This window comes from Scyliorhinus torazame, chromosome 21, assembly GCF_047496885.1.
Source record: "Scyliorhinus torazame isolate Kashiwa2021f chromosome 21, sScyTor2.1, whole genome shotgun sequence".
NCBI lineage: Eukaryota > Metazoa > Chordata > Chondrichthyes > Carcharhiniformes > Scyliorhinidae > Scyliorhinus > Scyliorhinus torazame.
Window position 1 is genome coordinate 128120761 of NC_092727.1, and position 21690 is coordinate 128142450.

At 39.7% G+C, this 21690-nt stretch overlaps 1 protein-coding gene and 1 long non-coding RNA gene across 2 annotated transcripts; both read left to right on the forward strand.

Annotated features, from left to right (window-relative positions):
- The first annotated feature begins 4688 nt into the window (after positions 1–4688).
- hoxb1a (homeobox B1a) lies at positions 4689–7670 on the forward strand. Its single transcript, XM_072487542.1, has 2 exons — positions 4689–5498; positions 6266–7670. The coding sequence occupies exons 1-2, from the start codon at positions 4907–4909 to the stop codon at positions 6607–6609; spliced, it is 936 nt and encodes a 311-aa protein (XP_072343643.1). The 5' UTR covers positions 4689–4906; the 3' UTR covers positions 6610–7670.
- Positions 7671–8412: 742 nt separating this feature from the next.
- On the forward strand, positions 8413–14800 carry LOC140398042 (uncharacterized). The gene is made up of 3 exons (XR_011937402.1): positions 8413–8692; positions 10837–11150; positions 14742–14800. It is a non-coding gene; the product is annotated as an uncharacterized lncRNA (long non-coding RNA).
- The last annotated feature ends 6890 nt before the right edge of the window (positions 14801–21690 follow it).

Consider the following 21690-nt stretch of genomic DNA (forward strand, 5'->3'; position numbering starts at 1 on the left):
TGGTATCAATACAAATCTCTAACGAGCGCCTCTTTACATAGCATAATGACCAGTAAAACTTGCTTCACGTCCAGGGAACATGCCAGTGACAATTACAAATCAATTCTACGCCCACAGAGCAGCCTTAATAAATGGGAACTGACCACTCAATCCGACCTTCCTTAAAGACATAGTGTATCCCTTTTTTCTCCTCCTACTTGTCAATTTCTGATCAATTTCATAAATTTAAAATCAATGGTTCAGACATATTTCTTCATGTATTCTGATAGGCTTAAAAACTCGGAAGTCAATACACAGATGGCTGAACTAAAACTTAAATATTGTTTAAGAAACAAATACTGTAATAAATGTAACAATTAAACACTAACTGTCAATAATAAAACGCTTACATAAGTCAGAATGACAAATGCCAGGTACTGAATTTGGATATTACTAGTCGCTAAATTAGACCTTTAAAAGCCTTGGGATATAGTGAATAGCGCTTTAAAGAGGCTGCCTGTTGTTTACACAGAAACCTACAAATCATACCCTAGAGTGAAGGACTACTATAGCCTGTCCATATTGAATCGCCCATTGATGGTGCCTGAAACATTATAACCTGCAACAACCCACATGGTTTCTCGTTTTTGAAATGTATCATTTATATTTTGCACACCGCTTCGCCTCTCATCCCATATAGGGGGAAGTACTAATTACCGTAAGTATACTTTTTGCACATAAGCTATCCCATCAGACCTAAGAAAATGGACAACCACTGCCAGCACACGTCGCTATGGCAACTGAAGTGCAGGAAGCTTTTGCTTGAAAATAATGCTTTACAACAGATTTTCGACGTGGCATCAATTTAGCTGTGCCGCATTTCGCCTTTCTCGCTGTATCTTTAATCCCGTCGGTTCATTAACCCATTCTTTACCAGGGCCTCAAAACTTTCCCGTACTTCGCTTCTTACAATCTGCTGACCTTTAGCAATCAAGTTGTAGATTCTCCTTCAATTATCTCACCTTTGTTCATCACCTATCGTATTAGTTTCAATTTTGTGGTACAAGTGGACTTTGATCCTTTGTTTAGCATCTCTCCCATTAAAATATTCTGATTTATTGCACTTCTGTGTTCGAAATATTTTAACAGGATAACCCAATGGCGCTTCACATCTGGGTTAGATTGGAGCCTCGGGAAAAACAGTACAGAAGATTTTCTAAGGAGTGGGGGGCGGGTTACAATACAATGCTTAACTCTACTCTGTGATTAGAACCATAGCAGCCTTACCCCTTATTCAGTAGGGCAGATGGGCTTCATGTGGCACCTCAGACATCAGTGCCCCCTTAAGACTGCACCAGGGAAACAATGCTAATCGCACACTGGCCAAGGGATGGAATTACTTTCCACTTTACTAAAAATGTCGTAACGATTTTGACACAAAAGTAAAACGTACATTTATTCCCCACTTTTTAATTATTTCAAAAATAGATATTAACCTTCTTCGGTAATCTGAATCCAACAGCTTTGATAGACACTGGGGTGAAATTAATCACAGAGATATTGTTAAAGGATGCTGATATCAGATACACTTCGACAGCAACAACGATCATCTGCAGAACTGCAATTAAAATGTTGACAGGGGTTTAAAGTCTTGCTCAGGATGACGTAAGTCTGTAACTCGCCGCAGTACGAGCAAATCAAACTTGCAACATCTGGTTAAAAAACTATCCCCCAATCCTAAATTTTGTGTCTCTGCTAAATTGAAAATAATTCTTGCCAAGGGGAGCACTTTCAAATTTAAAGAGCGGAAAACGATTCTGAAGTTGTAGTTATGACCAGTTAGGCTAGAATTCGCCTAGTTTTAATGCACGTTACCTTTTACATTGACTGCCTTTCTCAAAGATCAGAACTTGGACCGGTGAAAACTGAACTCATTTTATTTCACTTCAGCTAAATGCTTGTAACTAATCTTGCATAATATGGTATCAAATGCACTATCCCTGCTTTCCAACTATCCTAATCGATAAAACAATTCCGAATGGCTTGAAAGTACTATTCATTTCTGTCAACCACCTTCTTTCCATTTACAGGCAGCTCAAATGGGAATTGCTGGTTTATTAAGTAATCTGTGTCAGTACAGTTATTTTCAATTGATTAATTAAGTGACTTTCATGATAGGTGCGAGGCTACACGATGGGCGTGTAGTCCGACATCGGTCTATTTTCTCGAAATAGAACAAATATTTTCAAATAAAGGGAACACGGGCATGGAATTCCGCTTCATAGTCATTGTACGGTTTTCCTAACCCAAAAGTTTTACTCGACAGAGGTCGGCTCTTCGGTTAGTATTGGTTACATCTGGCACCCTGCCAAAAGCAGCCGGTAGATGCAAAGCATATATGGCGCTCAGTCTCAGCACGTGTTAAATCACGCGTTCAGTGAAACCCTAGCAAATGGCAATGTTTGGGCCATTACATTCAGAAAACTTTGCTGAGTTACTTATATGTTATATTGTAATCCAAAGATTCGTTTTTGTAGATCATCGTTCAGTGTTGAGGGTCTCTTTCGGAATTCTGACAGTTAAAGTAACATCTGTGGCTCTCTCTAGATGTAATATAACTCAATGATGGCTCTGTCCTTTAACTAACTTGTGTCTCTCATCCTGGCTAATTTCGTGCACCCATCGTGCTTTCATTCTCGCTTCAGTGTTTTTAATCGTTCTTTCTATCTCACATATTCCTGTGCATCTTTGTCTTTCTCTCTCTCTGTGCTTAGTCGCCTGCGCCTCTCTCCTTCTCGATTGCAGTCCCTTTTCTCTTTTCATTACTTTTTCTTCGCATTCCTCCGTTTGCATCTGAACGTATCCATCTATGTCTTTATTTCACTCTCATTTTCTCTCTCTCTCTCTCCCCTCTCCCCAATGGGAAGAATGCAATAATAAGCAGCAACAAAATGGAGCTGACATCAAACATTTAAATTGCTCGCTGCCAGAGCTGCCTTTGACATATGGATCCACCGACTGAATGAGTGAAGGCAAAAATAATGTTTCTTGAATTCGGTGACAGTGATAAGGTATCATTATGTAGAAAATATAAGCTCTCCATGAACCTAACAGATGGCGGACGCCGAGCAGCTCGAATGTCTAGGTGCAACAGTGACACATCACATACTGTACAATTAATCTTTTTCTGTTAACTGAGTAAATTAGTATAATTGTAGGCCCCGGGCTTCTAGCTAATCACCACTAAACTGTGTGTATATATGTGATAACCCAGAATGTAAAGGGAAAACCATCTTATTATGTCAAACATATTAAACGTGCTTAAATGTTGAGATAATAGTACATTTCCTGACAGCTAACGAAACTCGACTGTGAAGGACATTGTTCGAGATGCCTTCAATTCCGCCAAAATATGAATAATCACCATTCACTTTGTCATCTTATTCTGCCACTTTTAGTTGACTTGAGTTTGCTGACTTAGGTAAGATGCGTTTCAAAACTTTAGACGAGGAAATATTTATGATCCGGTGAATGACGTCCCCTCCCCCCTCTCCTCCATCGTGTAGAATCGTCAAAACTTTAGTACTGCTGCTGGGAAGTAATGTATGGCACCCACTGAGAAAGTAGATGACTGATTTCTCCTGTAATGCTGTCAGCACTGCATCTATTTCAGGTACCCATAAACTTTATCATAAAGCTTAGGGCGTATAAGATACATATCTCAAAGTTTTTTTTGAACAAAAATATTTTCAAATCCAAAAGCATATGATCCACTTAACGTATATTCTTGAATGTGGTATATTATTGATGAATTGACTGGGTGTATTACTTTCGCAAGGCAATCACTTCCCCACCGTTGTTATAAGCCTCTTAAATATACATTATCTTTGGCTGAACACTCAAATTATGGGAAATATTCTATCGGATTGACATCGTATTTTTAATGTTTTGTATTTCATTGAATTCCCTGTACAGTTTCGCTGAAGGACCAGAAATGACAGCATGGATATATTTTATTACAGTACACTTCTAAATTTAACCCATGGTTTTATGGCTCTATAGAAGATCCCAGCGAATTACAAAAGTGGGACATAAAAAACGGTAATTAAGCAACATGCAATTCTAACAGGGTAATACTCATCTATATTACATTTGTTATGAGCCCTTTTATCAAACATCCCATGAGGAACATTACATTCCCAAAAATCATGTGGACATCTCATAGCTTTTAATCCAATACAACATTCGCTAAAATATAATCGCAATTTATTTCAAACCGATGGGTTTATAACCCCTCCTCAGCACATGTTTTCTGAATTTGTGTCCTGATGCTTGATTAATTTCCAGCTAGTTTAGACTTTTAAAAACGAAGTTAAGCGAGCTGCTATCCACCTTTTACTTTTTAAATAAAAACTGTTCAAATTGACAATAATGTAACTTTTTTTCCCTTGTTATTTGTATTATTCAAATACAACATTGAAATATATATATGTTAAATTACCTACTTGAGCTGTTCTGTGATTCAGTAAGATAACATGCCCAGGTTGTAGGCAGCTGTAGTTCTTGCTTTGACCAAATCTTTTTAACACTTTAAAGACAATCTTGAATAATTCCAACTTTCTCTCCCCCCGCCCCCCCCTTTATTGAAGACCGATTTGACGTTTAAGTGTTGCTATCAGATTGATGCGGATAACTTTGATTGAAAGCTTTTGTGATGTAAATGTCACCGCGGTGATGGATCACCTCATACAGTTCACTAACACCAGGAGGTCCCTTGCCATTGGTGACTCGGGGTCACGTGAATGTCTTCTTGACTGATATCGTTTGATTGCCAGCGAGCCATGGAGGAAGTTTACTGGGTGACATAGTGCTTGGGGTTTCAGGGGCTGGGAGAATCCCGAACAGGTTGACCGTCCATCACTGGCAGATGGACAATACCAGGATGAACTCCTTCTTAGAGTACGCAATTTGTAACCGTGGGACGAGCGCCTACTCATCCAAGGGTTACCACCATTCAGAACAAGGGATAACAGCTTTCGCTCCTTGTGCAGGTAACATTGACAATTGCAATGCTGATGGGCGATTCTTAGTAGGAGGAAACGCGCACAATACACTCCAGCATCAGCACCAGCCAGACAGTTATTCGCATCATTCCAGTCTGGGGAACCCATACGCCAGTTCAGGTCCCAACAACTACACGACCCAAACTTGCAACCCGGGTTACAATCACCATTACTTTTTCAACCAAGAATCGGATGGGGCATACTTTCAAACCTCGGGGTACACTGGCAATATAGCAGCCACTGTCAATCCGCTTTCAGACGGTTATTGTGGTCTCTCAGGGCCGGGTCAGTATCAGAATTCCTACGCCCAAGAGCAACACGGTTTGGCGTATGGGAATTATGCTAATCTGTCTCCATCGCAAGAGGGGGAAAAGGAACCTTCCTGCACCTCCGATTCATCCTCATCGGGCCAGACGTTTGACTGGATGAAAGTGAAAAGAAACCCTCCTAAATCAGGTTAGTCTGACACATGCTCTAATCCTTTCCATACCGAGCCCAGGAACTGGCGAAAATTCAATGCAAACACTTTCCAACTTTTAACAATTTAATTCTTCCAAATTGTACAATAACTCTGACGTTAACATGTATTTGCTTTCAAAAACGATTAAAGTAAATGAAAAATACGTTGTCCTCTATTTGAACTTTGCAAATTAAGACCTACAGTATTCGAATGGGGTCTGCAGTCACCCATTTGCTGACGCCCCTCCCCCTTCCCGGAATCAATTGGAGTAAATAAGAGATAAATGTTCGGTTGATTCTCAATTTATGAAACTGACCTGAAAATGACAGACGGGTGTTTGTGGAAAGCGGGACTACAGCTTTAAATGCGACATGCAAGGCTATGTCCGCGTGACACCATTCGTTGAAGCTTCTTGCCTGTGTGCGAGTTGCTAATTTATTATTTAAGACGTCTCTTTCTGAGATGTGGTATAGTGAACTCCACAAAACAAGTTGACCCAATGTGTGTTGGAAAAAAATCAACGGAAAGGAGCAAGTATTTCGCGTTGTATTTGCAATGGCTTAATTAGGGATTCATGTTATGTTTTAGAGACATGTCGTTCAACGAGATGGGCTAAATCCAGCCTCAAAACCTCCTCTTGTACTTTATCTCTTGCTTCTATCAAGTTCCGGAACACTAAGTGCTGAAGTTGCTGGCGGGTGGGGGAGGGGTGCTTGTTCGTGTAGGATCGATCTAATGTGTGTTCCTTTTCGTTTTTTTGCAGCCAGAATTGCTGATTTTGGGTTAGGCGGCCAGCCCAACACAATGCGCACCAATTTCACCACCAAGCAGTTAACAGAGCTGGAGAAGGAATTCCACTTTAACAAGTACCTAACCCGCGCCAGGAGAGTGGAGATAGCGGCCACGCTGGAGTTGAATGAAACCCAAGTAAAAATCTGGTTCCAGAACCGTAGGATGAAACAGAAGAAGCGAGAAAAGGAGGGATTCGCTCCCCATTTCTCAGTTAACGCTGCAAAGGAAACCGGGGACGGATCGGACAAGTCGTCAACTACCTCTCCATCCACATCCCCCAGATCATCCACATCAGAGAATATCCAGACCTCTTAACTCAGGCTCTCCAAAGAAATAATACAATTTTATATTAAAAGAGGAGAATATGACTTTAATTTCTTTCATTACAATTTACTGATGTTATTTGCCTTCCTTTATTGCGCTATACTTGTTATAACCTCAGGGAAATTACCAAAAAAGCAGCATTGCACTTTCCCCATGTTTACAATGTCAGAATCCCATCCTATATTTTGATACCGATGATTGTAATATTGTGCACCATATTGCCGTTTGACATTCCGCCTTAAGTTATTGGTAACTTTACAGGGTGTCTGGTTTTATACAGCCTTGATGTCTATGCATAGGTCAAGATCTCAGTCTATTTTGTATTTAAGAAACGTGATTTCGAACTGAATTGTTTGTATATACAGGAAATTGAAAACAAAACACACCGTGATTCTGCAGTGTGAAGTGTGTTTTATGAAATCTGTGGTACTTTTGATTGCACTACTAATACTGTAACAGGGTTATCGATTAAAAAGATGCATGCTAGATTTAGAAAAGAGATGAAGATTTGAAGAAACTGAATGGAAATGTAGCAGGCGTGTGTTAAATGTTAACAGACAAACACTAATCTCGTTTCTTTACTTTTCTGGCATTTTATATTGTTTCTATAGAAGTTTGTTGGTTCCCAAATCAGAAACTATTACAACAGAACCAAATACCAGAACCCCCCCCCCCCCCCCCCCCAAAAAAAAAAGTACAGAAAATGTTTGACTTTTCAATTGCTTTCAAGCCTTGAAGCAGGTTGACATCAATGTGAGGGATTTTGGAGTGGATCAGCTCAGGTGCCAAATCTGCTGTGCTGTGGCCATTCATAGTCGAGTTTACGATTTCGCTTGTAAAGCCGACCGCAGCACATTTTCTCTGGACATGGCGGCTGGAGTAATTCTGGCTCAGGTGATTATGCTGTCATTCAGCTGTTTTACTGAGTTTTATCAGTTTAGATCTCTCAACCTGCTCAACAGCCCTTCCAACATGCTCACCTCGTTCAAATTACAACCCTGGTGTTCAGCTACCTCATTCCAATAAAAATCGATTTGCTTATTGTAATACAATTTGTTTATTGACTGTTTTCATTTCTCTTGGCTATCTTTCTTCAAATAATGCCATTTATGTAAGATGCATTTTCTAGGGAGGGCCAATGATCGAACTATAATATCCAATGACAACACAATGATCTTGAACTATATTTTCTCCCTTGTAGTTATTACACTTTGGCCATAATGACATATTCCATTCTATGATCAGTAATCTGCCTGTTGGCAGTCCAGAAGTAAACCAACACACACAAGATCACTGAATGCCTGTTTTTTAGCACATGAAATTACCCTTCTGTTGAAAAAAAATGCAAGTACTTTAACAAATGCAAATGAATCAAACAGTTCAGAAAACATCCGGTGACTGCAAGTATGGGTGATTTCAGGAAATATTTAATCCAAGGTACTCGGCATTGCTGGAATCTGAAACGAAGCAGTCAGTTCTTGCAGGTTGAATATCGTTCGTGACATTAAACAAACACTCATCGGCAGTGTCTTTAAAATAAATGTATGGGCTAAGCAAGGAATGCAAGAGCAAACTCCGGATGTACGAGTGACCTTTTTACCTCCAAACGCCTCTGGGATTAACAAACAAGTCAACAAAAGCAGCCTGAAGACGACACCATTCACAGGCGGAGAACTCTCGAACGTTTTATATGTACATCTACGTTATATAGCAGAGGGAGAATGGGGAGACTGGTCAAATTCTGAGTAAACTGTGGAGTATAGTTAATACAATAAAACAGGACGGAGGCTTTAAAAGTAATCATCGGGAAAGGGTGAAATTTCCTGAGCCTTTTGGTAGATTTGCACGCTGTTTCGTTCTGATGACGTAACTCGATGTAGAATATGTTTTCATCTAAAGTAAAGCAATTCCCTAAATACTTGCTGACCAGATGAACAAACTGTGTGGTGACTGGAAGATACCAGGGTCCACTATCGAATTTACCGCAATGCGATGAAGCCAGACTCTTTCATTTCAAACGAAACCGATTCAACATATACTGTGACCTTTGAAAGCTGACACACATGATTCAGTTGTAAGTATCGAGTGCCAATCAAAGGTATAGTTCATACATATACATTTACACTCAAGCATACATTACAGCATTTGCACAACATATAAACATCCGTACATAATCCCAAACACACTGTAACAGCTATTTACACATGCAAGCAGATATGCAGAAATATCAATTACATAATCAATATTCACAGACAAAAAGCATAACACGCACTCTCATTAAAATGCCTTGAAATATTTTATTTCATATTTCAGCAAAACAAAACGATTTAAAGATCTCTTGGTAAGTTTTTCAACGGTGCTGCCTATGGAAGAGTTTATTCGAGAGAAGTTAGACTAGAGTCAGCTAAATGCGGGTTAAAGTTTGAATGTAGGGCAAACCGACCACTGGGGAAGTAGAACAAATGATAGTTAAAAAGGCAAAGGGAGAAATTGCTGCTGCTAGATCTGGGAAAGCCAGTTCTTGGGAATAAAGAAAAGTGGTTTTGCTTTTGGAAAGAGATGTTTAGTGCAAACTTAATTTCCTCCACTAGTTATTTTCATTCCAAAAGCATGTTGATTTCACCCCGCCCGAAGCAGCACACTGTGCAAAGCCTCATCGATAAACCCATGCATTTCAACTGACGATATGTGCCGGAGAACAATGATGTAACCAGGGAATCCTTCTGGGCTGGCTTGTGTTGTGGAGACAAAAGACAAAAACTGTTTCCCACTGAAATCGGGAAGTCGTTCGGGGTAACCGCTAACAAACTACCCGGTTCCTCCACAGTGCGGATTTTTTTGTACACTTGTTACTGTAAACATCTAAGCAATCCGTGGACTGCAACACCCAATAAAGACTGTCTAACAGTTTTTATGTACAGTGGCTCCTGGGTCAACATTTTATTTTCATTGCCAGCCACACACAACTCCAGCCCTTCCTCCAGTCACAAACTCTGCTGCGATTCACATACTTCTCGTGTCGCACTTTCTTTCCAAACTGCCTTTGAAATTCATTTAAGTGAAATGAAGAAATCGGAGTGTCGGCTTCAACAAAAAGCTGCAATAGCCCTGGCGCTGCCCCACTCCTTCTGGCAAATACATAAACAAATAAATGACTCTGCTGTTCACCCCCAAAACACCCTAAGAGAGTTGCAAATAAATAAAAGCCAAGCTTCGGAAGTCTCTTGTTCTTCATGGCTGTAGAGGAGTTGGTTAAAAAGAAAGTAAATTTCAAAGGGACTTCTGCGCTGGGCGCAAAGGCACAACCATCTGCTCCTGACGACTTTGTGTTAATTGCACTTGTGTGTGTTTGATTTGGGGCGGGGGGGGGGGGGTGGGGGGGAGGGGGTCCTCCCTATGTGATACCTTTTGATGTAAAGGAAACCGCAGTCATAAAATTTATGACGGTTCCCTTTGAACTATTAACAGGCGTTTGTCCTTGATAAGTCCGGTGTTGAATTGGCTGCAACCTCACGCGTTTCAAAATTAAATACTTCTTGTATTTAATGAAAAGCAAACAGGGAACTTCTAACCAACTTTACAAAGACAACAATCGGCAAAAGTTTAAATCTTCCAGGAGTTCAGCTCCTCTGCACTGATGTTCAGCCGATCTGAGCCACATTTCCATTTCATCATTTAAGCATCTTTTTCAGCAATATGTCCCCATCTATCCAGTCTATTATCGTGAAATATTTTACTGAAAATGACGCATCATATATCGGTCGTAATGTTCAACTTCAGCTCTGGGGAATCATACAGCAATTAAAAAGCTGATGTTTGAAGTTTCCAAATGGATCAGGCAGGGCAAAGAGACTGTCCCAGCGGCGTATGGAACATGATTTCTGAATTGTCCCAAGCACAGTTGGCAATCTGATTCAGCTCCTATCTTATTAAAACACTCGGCAGCTTCCAAATCAGCTTGTTTATTTAGAAGGTCAGATCAGAACGGTGCCTTATCGAGCTTTCCCTCCCCTTAAAAGACTGCAGTAATTAAACTTTTGAATGTGGACTGTGCAAGTTTTTAAAGTTGAAAAGAATTGTTTCTACCCATCAGTTGTTCCTTGTGTTTTTCCGTTAAGAGCGAGGTTTTAAAGTGTTATTGAGAGTGGGGAGGTCCATTTGACAGCACTTGTCTCTTGTCACTTTAATTACTGATCACCTCTGTGTATCTTTACTTAGCAGGTAGGCGAAGGAGAGATTGACCTGAATGGAAAACAATGAGGAAGTGGCCGTATAATTTTCAGCACCTTTTGGGTCTCCCCCCCTTTAAGTTTACTTTTGCCTGACAGGACCATTTCATTTCGGCCATCAGCTGGACTCGTTCAATATTTACTCAGGCTGAAAGGTTTGCCCAGGGCCAACCACAAGAAGCCAGCTCTCCTTCACTAGTCTTTGGTTCACGGAGAGTTCACGCCGAAATTAATTCAGCAGTCTGGGTCACTGTTGATTAAGCGTTCGTAGCTCCTCGATTAGGGTCAACTTTGGACTAGAAGGTACCTTCTCTCTTCTCTCCCTGTCATCCATGGACAATGCAGTTTTAAAGCAAAAACATTTCTCCTTTTTCAAACCAGCGTTAGAATTGTTTCGTAAAAGTTGGCAGAGTCAAGATAGAGCGCATAGAGCAACACATTTAGATTTGGGAAGGTCAAAGGTCGCAACTACACTGCATAAATGAATAGTTAATGGTAGTTTATGGATGGTGGTAGCCACGCCTGTCGCAAATTGAGGATATGGAGATCGGGATATGACCGTCCTAATAAAAATGTGACCTTTTAAAAATCTGATCATTTATACAAACTGATGGGTTATTTGATAAAAAGTGGATTGACTGGGAAGTTGCAAAGGCAGGTGCTTTAAAAATATGGGCTGGGTGGAAGCTAATTTTTGAAGTTTGCAAATGCTTTCTTCACCATATTCCCAAGTATTTCGTTGTTTTATGTGTGGCGTAATCAGTTTAATAATTTAAACATTATCAACTATGTTGTATCAAAATCCATCATTACTTGATTTAACTCCGCACCAGGGCGCTGAAATATTCGCAGCAAAGTCTGCCTCAGACGAATCTTTATTGCATTAATGAATGTTCTCATTTGGCTTATTTTTTTGTACCGGGGTCACAAAAGCTTAGTTCTCATCTATCAATGAAACAAGACGTAACGGTAATAACACAGCAGCAATGAACTGCTCCAGCAACGTATTATTACAACTATAAATTCTTATTCATTACATTATGAAAAACAGGAGGGGAAAGGAAATTGCTGCAGAAAATACAGCAACTGAAATTTAAGCATTATTTATCACAAATGATGACTATTTTCTGCTAAGAAACAAGAGCACCGGCATAACGCATTTATTCTGGTCAGAATAAATTCCATCCCGTTTTAGTTAAAAGTTAAAATTGGGCTGAGAGTTTTTTTTTAATTTCCCGGAAATATGTGACAACAGCAGTGAATTCGAGCTTCCCCGCCTCCATCAACGGTCAGACCCAGAAACACAATTCAAGTTAAAACAATGTTAAGAGTTTCCGTTCATTAATTGAGGTAGCTTATAACCTAATTTCAGTCTTATGCCTCCATTATGTGACATTATCCCACGCAAATAGAAAACCCGCAGCAATACGTTTATACGAAGTTGATTATTTTGTTTGAAAAATGTAAGAAACATTTCTTTAATGCTCAGTTTTTGGGGTCAATGCACAATAGAGAAATACATTAAAACTGCGATGAAGATTACAGCTAATACTTTTAAAACATATTATGTCGGGAGCCTTTCGTTAAAATATTGATATGATTTTTCAACCACTGTTCAAATTCATTCTCTTCAACAATGTCGAAAGATCAGAAACGTGCGATTCAAAATAATTAAATAAGACTATCTATCTATCTATCTATCTACCTATCTATCTATCTATCTATCTATCTATCTATCTATCTATCTATCAGTCTGTCTGTCTGTCTGTCTATTGATCTATTTTTCTATCCATCTCTAGTTATATGTAACGTATTATGTGAGATAAGTTTTGTATATCTAAATCATTGAATAACATAGATTTTTACAACACAAAAACATATCTCCGCTTGAGGGGGAGGACAGAATTAGGGACCATAAATATATGATAGTCATAAATTGAATAGGAAATGCAAGAAAAGCATCTTAAAACATTTTTACCCAAAGTGGTGAGAATGAGGAGGAGTTGAGGCAAATCGTACAAAGGTATTTAAGGGAGAACCAGATATGCACACAATCTGTTGATTGGGTTAGGTAATGCAAGGTGGAAAGAGGCTCTGTACAGTACAACTATCGGCATTGACCAGTTGGGCCGAATGGCCGATCTCTGTGCAATAAGTACAAACATGTAAAACAGCCCAACTGGTCAATGCCGCTGTTTCTACTCCATACGCGTATCCGCCCACCTTACATCATGTATATATACATATCTAGTATTCATATACATTTAAGATCATATTTGCATGTAAACACACTGGATATGAAGAGGTGTATGCACATGTGCACATAAATAAAATGGATTGGCACAGATCTGATCACACTGTTTGCGAGGTAACGTGAAATACATCCACGAATGGAGTTGCTCCTGTTTTTGTGCAGAAAGTTATTCTTTACACCGCAATCCCTATGTGAACCGCTATTAATTCATTTTAATTCCAATCTATGTGTATATTGTCGATAAGCAACCTAAATCCTTCAATCTGTCTGCAGCCCTTGCATCCGTTGTCAGGCACTGTATGTTAGGGATGCAGAGTGTCTGAGGAGGGCCATCCAGTTAACCTCTCTCACCTCAGAGAGTCCGATTGCTCCCACCACCGTTATTTGCATAGAAACACTTACATAAACATACACGTGCCTCCAACAGGAGGTCTTATTGGATTCCCGACCAAAGCAGACTGTCAACAATGAACTCGAAATGAAACGCGACAGATACAGCAGTAAAATCATATTTTGTTATTTCTTCAAAAACTCAACGCCCAAAGAACTTTCTAGAAATGTTGCTTAGCAAATAAATAGACACATAAACAGGCTACCCTGTTTGGAATTTCTCGATTATCCGAGATATACCCGCGTACATAAAGAAAATTTGATAAATAGATCCACATGTACATAGGTGGCGATCTCCACATGACTCTATCTTGATTGGTACATAAACAGATAGTGAAGGGTAGTTTAATTAGATTAGAAACATTTCGAGTGAGTGTACACCTTGACTAAACACATGTCCAATAACTGATAGGGTACTGCAGAAATCAAAATCCATTAGTCATTTGAAATTAATCGCAGTGACTAATATTTATAACTGTGAGTAATATAATGCGGTGATCTCCGCTCCTAATCCCCAGGGAGACCTCCTGCTGGTGATGCGACCTTGGGGGAGCAGAAACTGATAAACCCGAGAGCTGGTGGCCAAAATTGGGATCCCCTGCGCAGACTCTCTGGTGGAATTTTCCCTACAGGGGCGGTGGATCGAAAGACCATCCAAATATCCATAGTCCCCCATGTACCCAGAACCAGGCATTCCATAAATGCGTCCCATCTACCACATCCCGGTAAATGGCCGAATGCTATGTTCGCCTGCATTCACATATCTCACAAAGATAACTCGAAACCTATCACTCTAATATTCAGCAGGTGCATTGCATTCCGTCATCCATATTGTATTTTATATTCCAATACTCAACTGTGAGGAGGAACTCATATTTTACACAAAATACACATATAAACACGAGTTGTTGTATTCTATTCTTATTTTTTGAAGCATTCGGTATATTTATTTAGAAAAAAAACCATTGTAAGTCCTTATCCCTGCTAATCATACAGTCTAATTCAGCACTATGATGGAGAGGGTCCTGATGTCCCACGCGAGCACCTGCCCCAAAAAGCGGCGTTTAATAAAACAACTTCGGGTGATCTTTAGTGAATTTGTTTCAATCTAATCGCGTCCTTCGAATTGTTAAAACAGTCGATGAATGTTTCCACTCAAACTGAAATGCTGCGCCCAAGAGAACATCACAAGGTGCGAGTGGATTTTTACTTTTAAAAAAAGAATCGCATTATTTCTTAATGTATTACAGACTGACCCAAACCCAGCAATATGACCCGGGAAAGAACTGCCGATCATCGTTTACAGGGCCAGAGGAATGATGTATCAACGTATGTTTTATAATTATAACATTCCCACTGAAATATGTGTTAAATGGAAATAACTTACCCAAAAAAACTAAACTTGCAGGTGGTCATGTCGAGAGGTAAAGTTTTGATATTTTATATATAAATACACACAAAGTTCACCCACCCCCCACCCCAGGAGGCCTTTCCCAAGCAGGAAATTAAACGTCAAGTTATTACACCATTTTTATATTGGGAAACCAGAGGGAACTTTCTCTCCAGTGAGTTTAAGGTGAATACATGTAGTTAGGAGTACATCAAAAATAATGAACACAGAAACAATGGGATGGGTGGAAATGGAGGCCATCATTTCAAACATTTTAGTTTATTCTCAAATTTCCTGATCGAGCCAGAGGACAATAAGTGCCAGTGGCGCCTTTCTAACATGTGTTTTTCCTCGTTATTTTGGGAACGTTTAAGGTTTGCTTCTTCAATTATAAATATTGTAATTAGGGAATCTGACTGGAACTGAGATCTATTCTGATGAGCACAAGCATGAATTATGGGGAAATGAGGAGTGCAATTTTTTCCTCATCACTGATGGGCACCACGGTAGTACAAGTGGATAGCACTGTGGCTTCACAGCGCCAGGGTCCCAGGTTCGATTCCCTGCTGGGTCACTGTCTGTGCGGAGTCTGCACGTTCTCCCCGTGTCTGCGTGGGTTTCCTCCGGGTGCTCCGGTTTCCTCCCACAGTCCAAAGATGTGCAGGTTAGGTGGATTGGCCATGATAAATTGCCCTTAGTGACCAAAAAAGGTTAGTAGGGGTTAGTGCGTTACCGGGATAGGCTGGGTGATGGCTTAAGTAGGTCGGTGCAGACTCGATAGGCCGAATGGCCTCCTTCTGCGCTGTAATTTCTATGCATCCGGACAGTTGGAAGCAGAGAGCATTCCCTCCGTTTTAGCAGATATCTCAGTGACAGGCCTAACATTTTATTTGTTTTCAATTTTCAATTCGGAACCTATTGCACTCTATAATAAACAGGGCGGATTGCTTCCGGAGTTTCCATAAATTAACAATTTCACATCAGTTTAAAGGTTGAATTATTTTCTGTTTCTTAATAAAGTTTTGCTGCATACATCAGAGTCCCCATCCTACGAAAAATGATTAACCAAAGGTTTAAACAGTGGCCCAAATATATAAGAACCTCCTTAAAAAGGCGAGTGGTTTGCGTTGGAACGTTAGACTACATTGTCACCATGTATTATGTTTTAAATTAAGGGTTCTGGACAGCGAATGGGGGGTGGGGGGGGGGGGGGGGGGGGGGAGGTAGGACTTAGCTTTAACTCTGTCCTTGAAAGCTCATTTAAATTATGTTCATTTACACTATCAATATTCTCGACTTTTCCTTCATTAAGAAGGCAATCTTTCACCCGAATAGAACGGGAACGCGTGTATATTCGGTAAATAATCATCCCATGTATAATCAATAGTGTTTCTCTCATAATCCAGCGAAGCCAGGCAAAAATTAAACCGCTAGTATTTTATCGTCTATCAGACGTTCAGTGAGGTTATTTCACTTCTACTGCTATAGGTCCTGGTGGCCGCGTTCAGCGTTTCATTGTTCGAAAATGTTCCAAATTTTTCAATATCATGCCAATTGTCGCAACACTTAGCAGCTCTACCGGAGCATGAGTGAGGCTTGTTAATCTGAATGTGATCTAACTCCGATTTCCCCATGCACCAAGGCAGCCAGTGACAGTCCCACTTTGATCTTTTTGGTCAATTTCATTCACCTTCCTTAAGTAAATATTCGCTAAACCATCACCATTGAATATTCTCATGGAATATTTACAAATTAGAGACAAATATAAATTTCCAGACATACAAAATCACAAATATGAATATGGTGGTGATACTTTATGTATAATATGAATAGTAGTTGCAGACTGCCAGATAATAGATGTAGTTTATTGTATCCATTGATACGCTCCTATACCTTATGCACATTTTATGAAATCTAACATTTAAACGAATATAAATATCTATCTATATAAATCACACATATCTGTCTTTGTATATGTTTTGAGGAAATGGCAGCCAAAACAATAGTTCATGTTTGTCTGCTGCAAAACGTTTAGTTATTTACACTTGGAAAGATTTTTGAATTGTTCTATATTTCTACCCTCTTTCCTGCGATTTGCTTAACTTTAGAACGCCCAGGCTTTGGGCATCACTGACCAACTACACAGAAAAAAAAATCCCAATTGTAAGATGATTGAGCCAAGAAAGGTTTATCATGGTTTTTTAAAAAAAATAGTTTACAATAGAAATTCGTGCGAAAATTACGGGAATAAACGCGATCCTATTAATGTTACATATTGAGTTCCATTGCATAATATTTCACTTGGATATCCTCAAATCTCTGGGACTATCTCCGGGTTGTCAAACGCCTGGCAGAGAGTTGGACCCATAGATCTCCAAATAATGAGAAGACGTCGGGTTTTAATGAACAGTTGACGGTGACCTTACAGGTGCGAAACACGAGATTCAATGAATATCGACTGAGACAGCAAGAATGCAGAAAATTAATCACTATTAATATCGGGAAAAAAACGGTGTCAAGAGCTGATGTATAAATGTTTAGTGTGTGTATGGTCAAGAATAAAGCTTGCGACAAACTTGATGCGCTCCGTTCTGACTTCGACCTTGATCGTCTTAGAAAACACATCGAAAAAAGTTCAACGCATGATGAAAAATAAAAATGTTCAACTTCTATGAACATTAATTCATTTGCAGGACAGAACCCTCGGATACAGCACCAACCAAACAGCAGAATGTCTACGTCATGTTTCAAACTTTGCACATCTCAAAAATATTTTTTTTATAACAGAAAAATGCTCATGGAACTTTAAAAAGAAACTCAAATTTTAGTATGTGACCGTGTTCTGGGTTTGTGGCAGACCTGCCTTTGGCTCCAAATCTATTTTCGGGGAATTGCTTCTTTTATCGAAGCGAAAATGCAATCCAATCCTTTTATGGACGCATTGGGTTGAAAGGTTATCACTGTGTAAATATCTGGGTTCAGCAAAATCTGTCTGAAGGAAAACAGATGTGATTTGCAGCATATTTGGAGGCTGTGCACTCTGGGCGTGTATGCACACTATTAGAACCACATCAGGCAAGCGGAGATTGCAAACCAACAGCGATTAAGTCAATCCACTTTATTGGGTTTTATCAACAAAACAGAAATCTAGAATCAACTTCAAAAAATAAAGCTTTTTGTTCAACAATCGATGATTCTTGATAACGAGCCAGAAATTATATTTGCCCGAATTAATCTAATTCTTGATTACCAATTAGGCTTCTGAGAAATTAATGTCACGACCTTCCTTAAATAATGGGACTAATATTTATTACAATATCTTGTAATCCGTTATAATATATAGGGGGTTAGAATTTCCCAGTAATATACAGCAGATGATTTCCTGGTAATACTGCACTAATGATGTCACCAAGGAGGTTAATTACGGAATAAAAAATGTGAGACCCATGTAATGGGATTGAATATGTCCCTGATTACTTTGGATTGAGTCAATGACCTGTTCCGGTTAAATCACTGCCTTGGCTAAAAATTCGCAAAGGTTTAACAATATTGTGTTTGAGGCATTAGTCTAACTGAGCAAGAGGGTCCAAACATTTCCGTTGGTTGGCAATATTGATGCATTCTATGAACCCTCAAAGGGTGCTGATTATTTTTTATAGCATTTATTCTCAGAATGTGGACATCACAGGCATTGCCATCATTTATTGCCCCAGTTGTCCCAGTGAACCACCTTCTTGAAAGCCTGTGCTTCTAGTTTGACTCTAGATTCACTAAACTGCATCTATGAATGACATTTGCCTCAGCTACCAGTGAGTTCCACATTCTCGTCACTTCCTGGATGAAAAAGTTCCCCCAAAATTCTCTATTGTAATTATTAGTTAATATCTTATATAATGGCCACTAATTTTTAACTCTTCCACAAGTGGAAAGATCTTCTTTATGTCTACCCTATCAAACGTCATTGTTTCTCACTGAGTTCACAATCTATTGTTTTGCAACTGTTTTACAAAAAGTACTTTCCAAGTCTTCAGGCCCACAAAATTAAAACAAGACAAGCCAGTCAATAAATAATAAATGCAATTAGAATGCAGACCTTGTGATCTACAGAGGAGCTGGATTGCCAAGTCTTTGAGACCACATGTGGCTTGGGTAATATTTTGGACACCCCTGCCATAGATCCTACCATTGGCTCCTCAAACAGGCACTTATATAAATGGGGTGAGATTTCACTGTACAATTGGAGCAGACAGAAACTTCCTTCTCTGAATTGCTAACAGAGGCTTTAACTAATTTATTTTAGGTAGGTTAAAGCATTTGTTTTAATAGCGGAACAGAAATTAATACATAAACCGTCTCTAAAATTATATTACACAGCACAATTTTTTACCACTGATATCCAAATCAGCACTAAAAAGAAAATAACTTATATTTATATAGAGCATTTCACAACCTCAAATGTATTTTACTGCCAATTTTAAAGTTCAGGAAATGAAGTCGACAATATGTACACAACAAGCTCGAATTAAGTGACCATATATATGTTTTAGGTGTTGGCTGGGAGATTAACATTAGCTTTAAAGCAGAGAGAGGTCCTTGTTCTTCAACCAGTACTGCTGGATCTTTTACATGTACCTTGGAGGGCAGATGGGGTCTTGGTTTAATATTTCACACAAACACCAGCACATTTGGCAGTAAAGCATTCTCTCAATGCTGCACTTAAATATTAACCTAGGTCACAGACTCAAATCTCCGAAGCGGGACGTGAACCCACAACCTTCTGACTCAGAGGTGAGAATGCTACCTACTGAAACAAGAGGAAGAGCAAAGGAATTCTGCCAGGTGTCCTGTTAACCCTCAAGCAACATCAATGAAACAGATGATCTGGTCCTTATCACTTGTCGAATGTGGGTTCTTACTATGTGCAGAATTGGCTGGCGCTTTTCCCACATTACAACAACAGTTCCAATCTAACAATATTTCATGAGCTACAAATTGTTTTGGGACATCCTGAGGTTGTGAAATGTGTTGCCGAAATCCAATTTATTTCCTGCCCTTTCTTTTTACAGGACTGGCACTATAAATTCCATTTACACTGATTGCAGCTCTTGGCATCTGTTTAAACTTATGTGGAAGGAGTTCTGCTTTGTGTGGCTGCAGGGTGGTGCAGTGATGTCTGTATTAAGCAGCAGTGCCGTTGGCCAATGTTGCAAAAGCAAATACGGACTTCAAGCTGCTACCTGCACTACAAAGGCAACACTGAATCATATAAATCATTAAACCAGTAATAGCTCTGAGTGACAGTTTTGAGCATAACACTTACATAGATTTAAAGAAACCATAATTAAACCATCTAAATGTGACACTCATTATGAATATACATGTAGTCACACAATTCCTATCACTAACACAGTGATCTAATGCTCTGTCAATGTAATTGCAGTACTAAAGCTTTCAGTATCAGGTAGGAAGTTCCTAACTTTGAAAATATAAGCAGAATACATAAAGAAATTACCAAATACCAGCCATCAGTTCACAACAGTAACTATTGATAGTCCTATTCTTCTTTATATATAAACCACCTGAACCCCTTAGTTAGATTCTATTTTGGGAACTCAGGGAATAAATGTGGGAGCAGGCCATTCGGCCCCTCGAGCCTGCTCCGCCATTGAACTAGATTATGGCTGAATTTCTACTTTTGAGGGAGGCACGGTAGCACAGTGGTTAGCACAGTTGCTTCACAGCTCCAGGGTCCCAGGTTCGATTCCTGGCTTGGGTCACTGTCTGTGCGGAGTCTGCACGTTCTCCCCGTGTCTGCGTGGGTTTCCTCCGGGTGCTCCGGTTTCCTCCCACAGTCCAAAGATGTGCAGGTTAGGTGGACTGGCCATGTTAAATTGCCCTTAGGTTAGGTGTTATTGGGTTACTGGGATAGGGTGGAGATGTGGGCTTAAGTGGGGTGCTCTTTCCAAGAGCAGGTGCAGACTCGAGGGGCCGAGTGGCCTCCTTCTGCACTGTAAATTCTATGATTCTATGATTTTCTTTTATAAATTTAGAGCACCCAATTATTATTTTTTTCAAATTAAGGGGCAATTTAGTGTGGCCAATCAACCTAACCTGCACATCTTTGGCCCCAATGAGATTACCTCTTATTTTTATGAGCTCTGTAAAATATAGCCCAGTCTCCGCAGTCTCTCCTCAGCACAATTCCTCCATCCCTGTGATCAGTCTCCATCCCTGCAATCAGTCTAGTGAACCTTTGTTCCATCTCTCTAAGAAAATCCTTTCTTAGGTAAGGAGATCAAAACTGCACAGAATATCCAGGTGGGATTTCACCAAGGCTTGATATAATTGCAACAATGTTTCTTTACTTCAATACTCAAATCCTCCAACAAACCATTTGCCTTCCTCATTTCTTGTTACACCTTCATGTTAGCTTTCAGGGACTTAAGAACAAGAAAAGCCAGATCACTGTATAGCTAGGAGCCAAGCACGAATCCTTGCGCTAGCCCACTAGTCACAACTTACCAACCTGATAATGACCAATTTCTTCCTGCCCTCTGTTTTCTGTCTGTTAACCAATTCTTGATTCATGCCAGTTTATTACCTCCAGTCCGACGTGTTCTAATTTTGCTTACTAGCTTCCTGTGTGGAACCTTATTCAAAGCCTTCCAAAAATCCGAATACACCACATTCACTGATTCCCCCTTACCTCTTCTGCTAGTTACATCCTCAAAAAACAAGTTTGTCAAACGTGATAACCCTTTGTAGATCCATGTTCACTGTGCCCAAACCGATTGTTATTTTCTAAATGT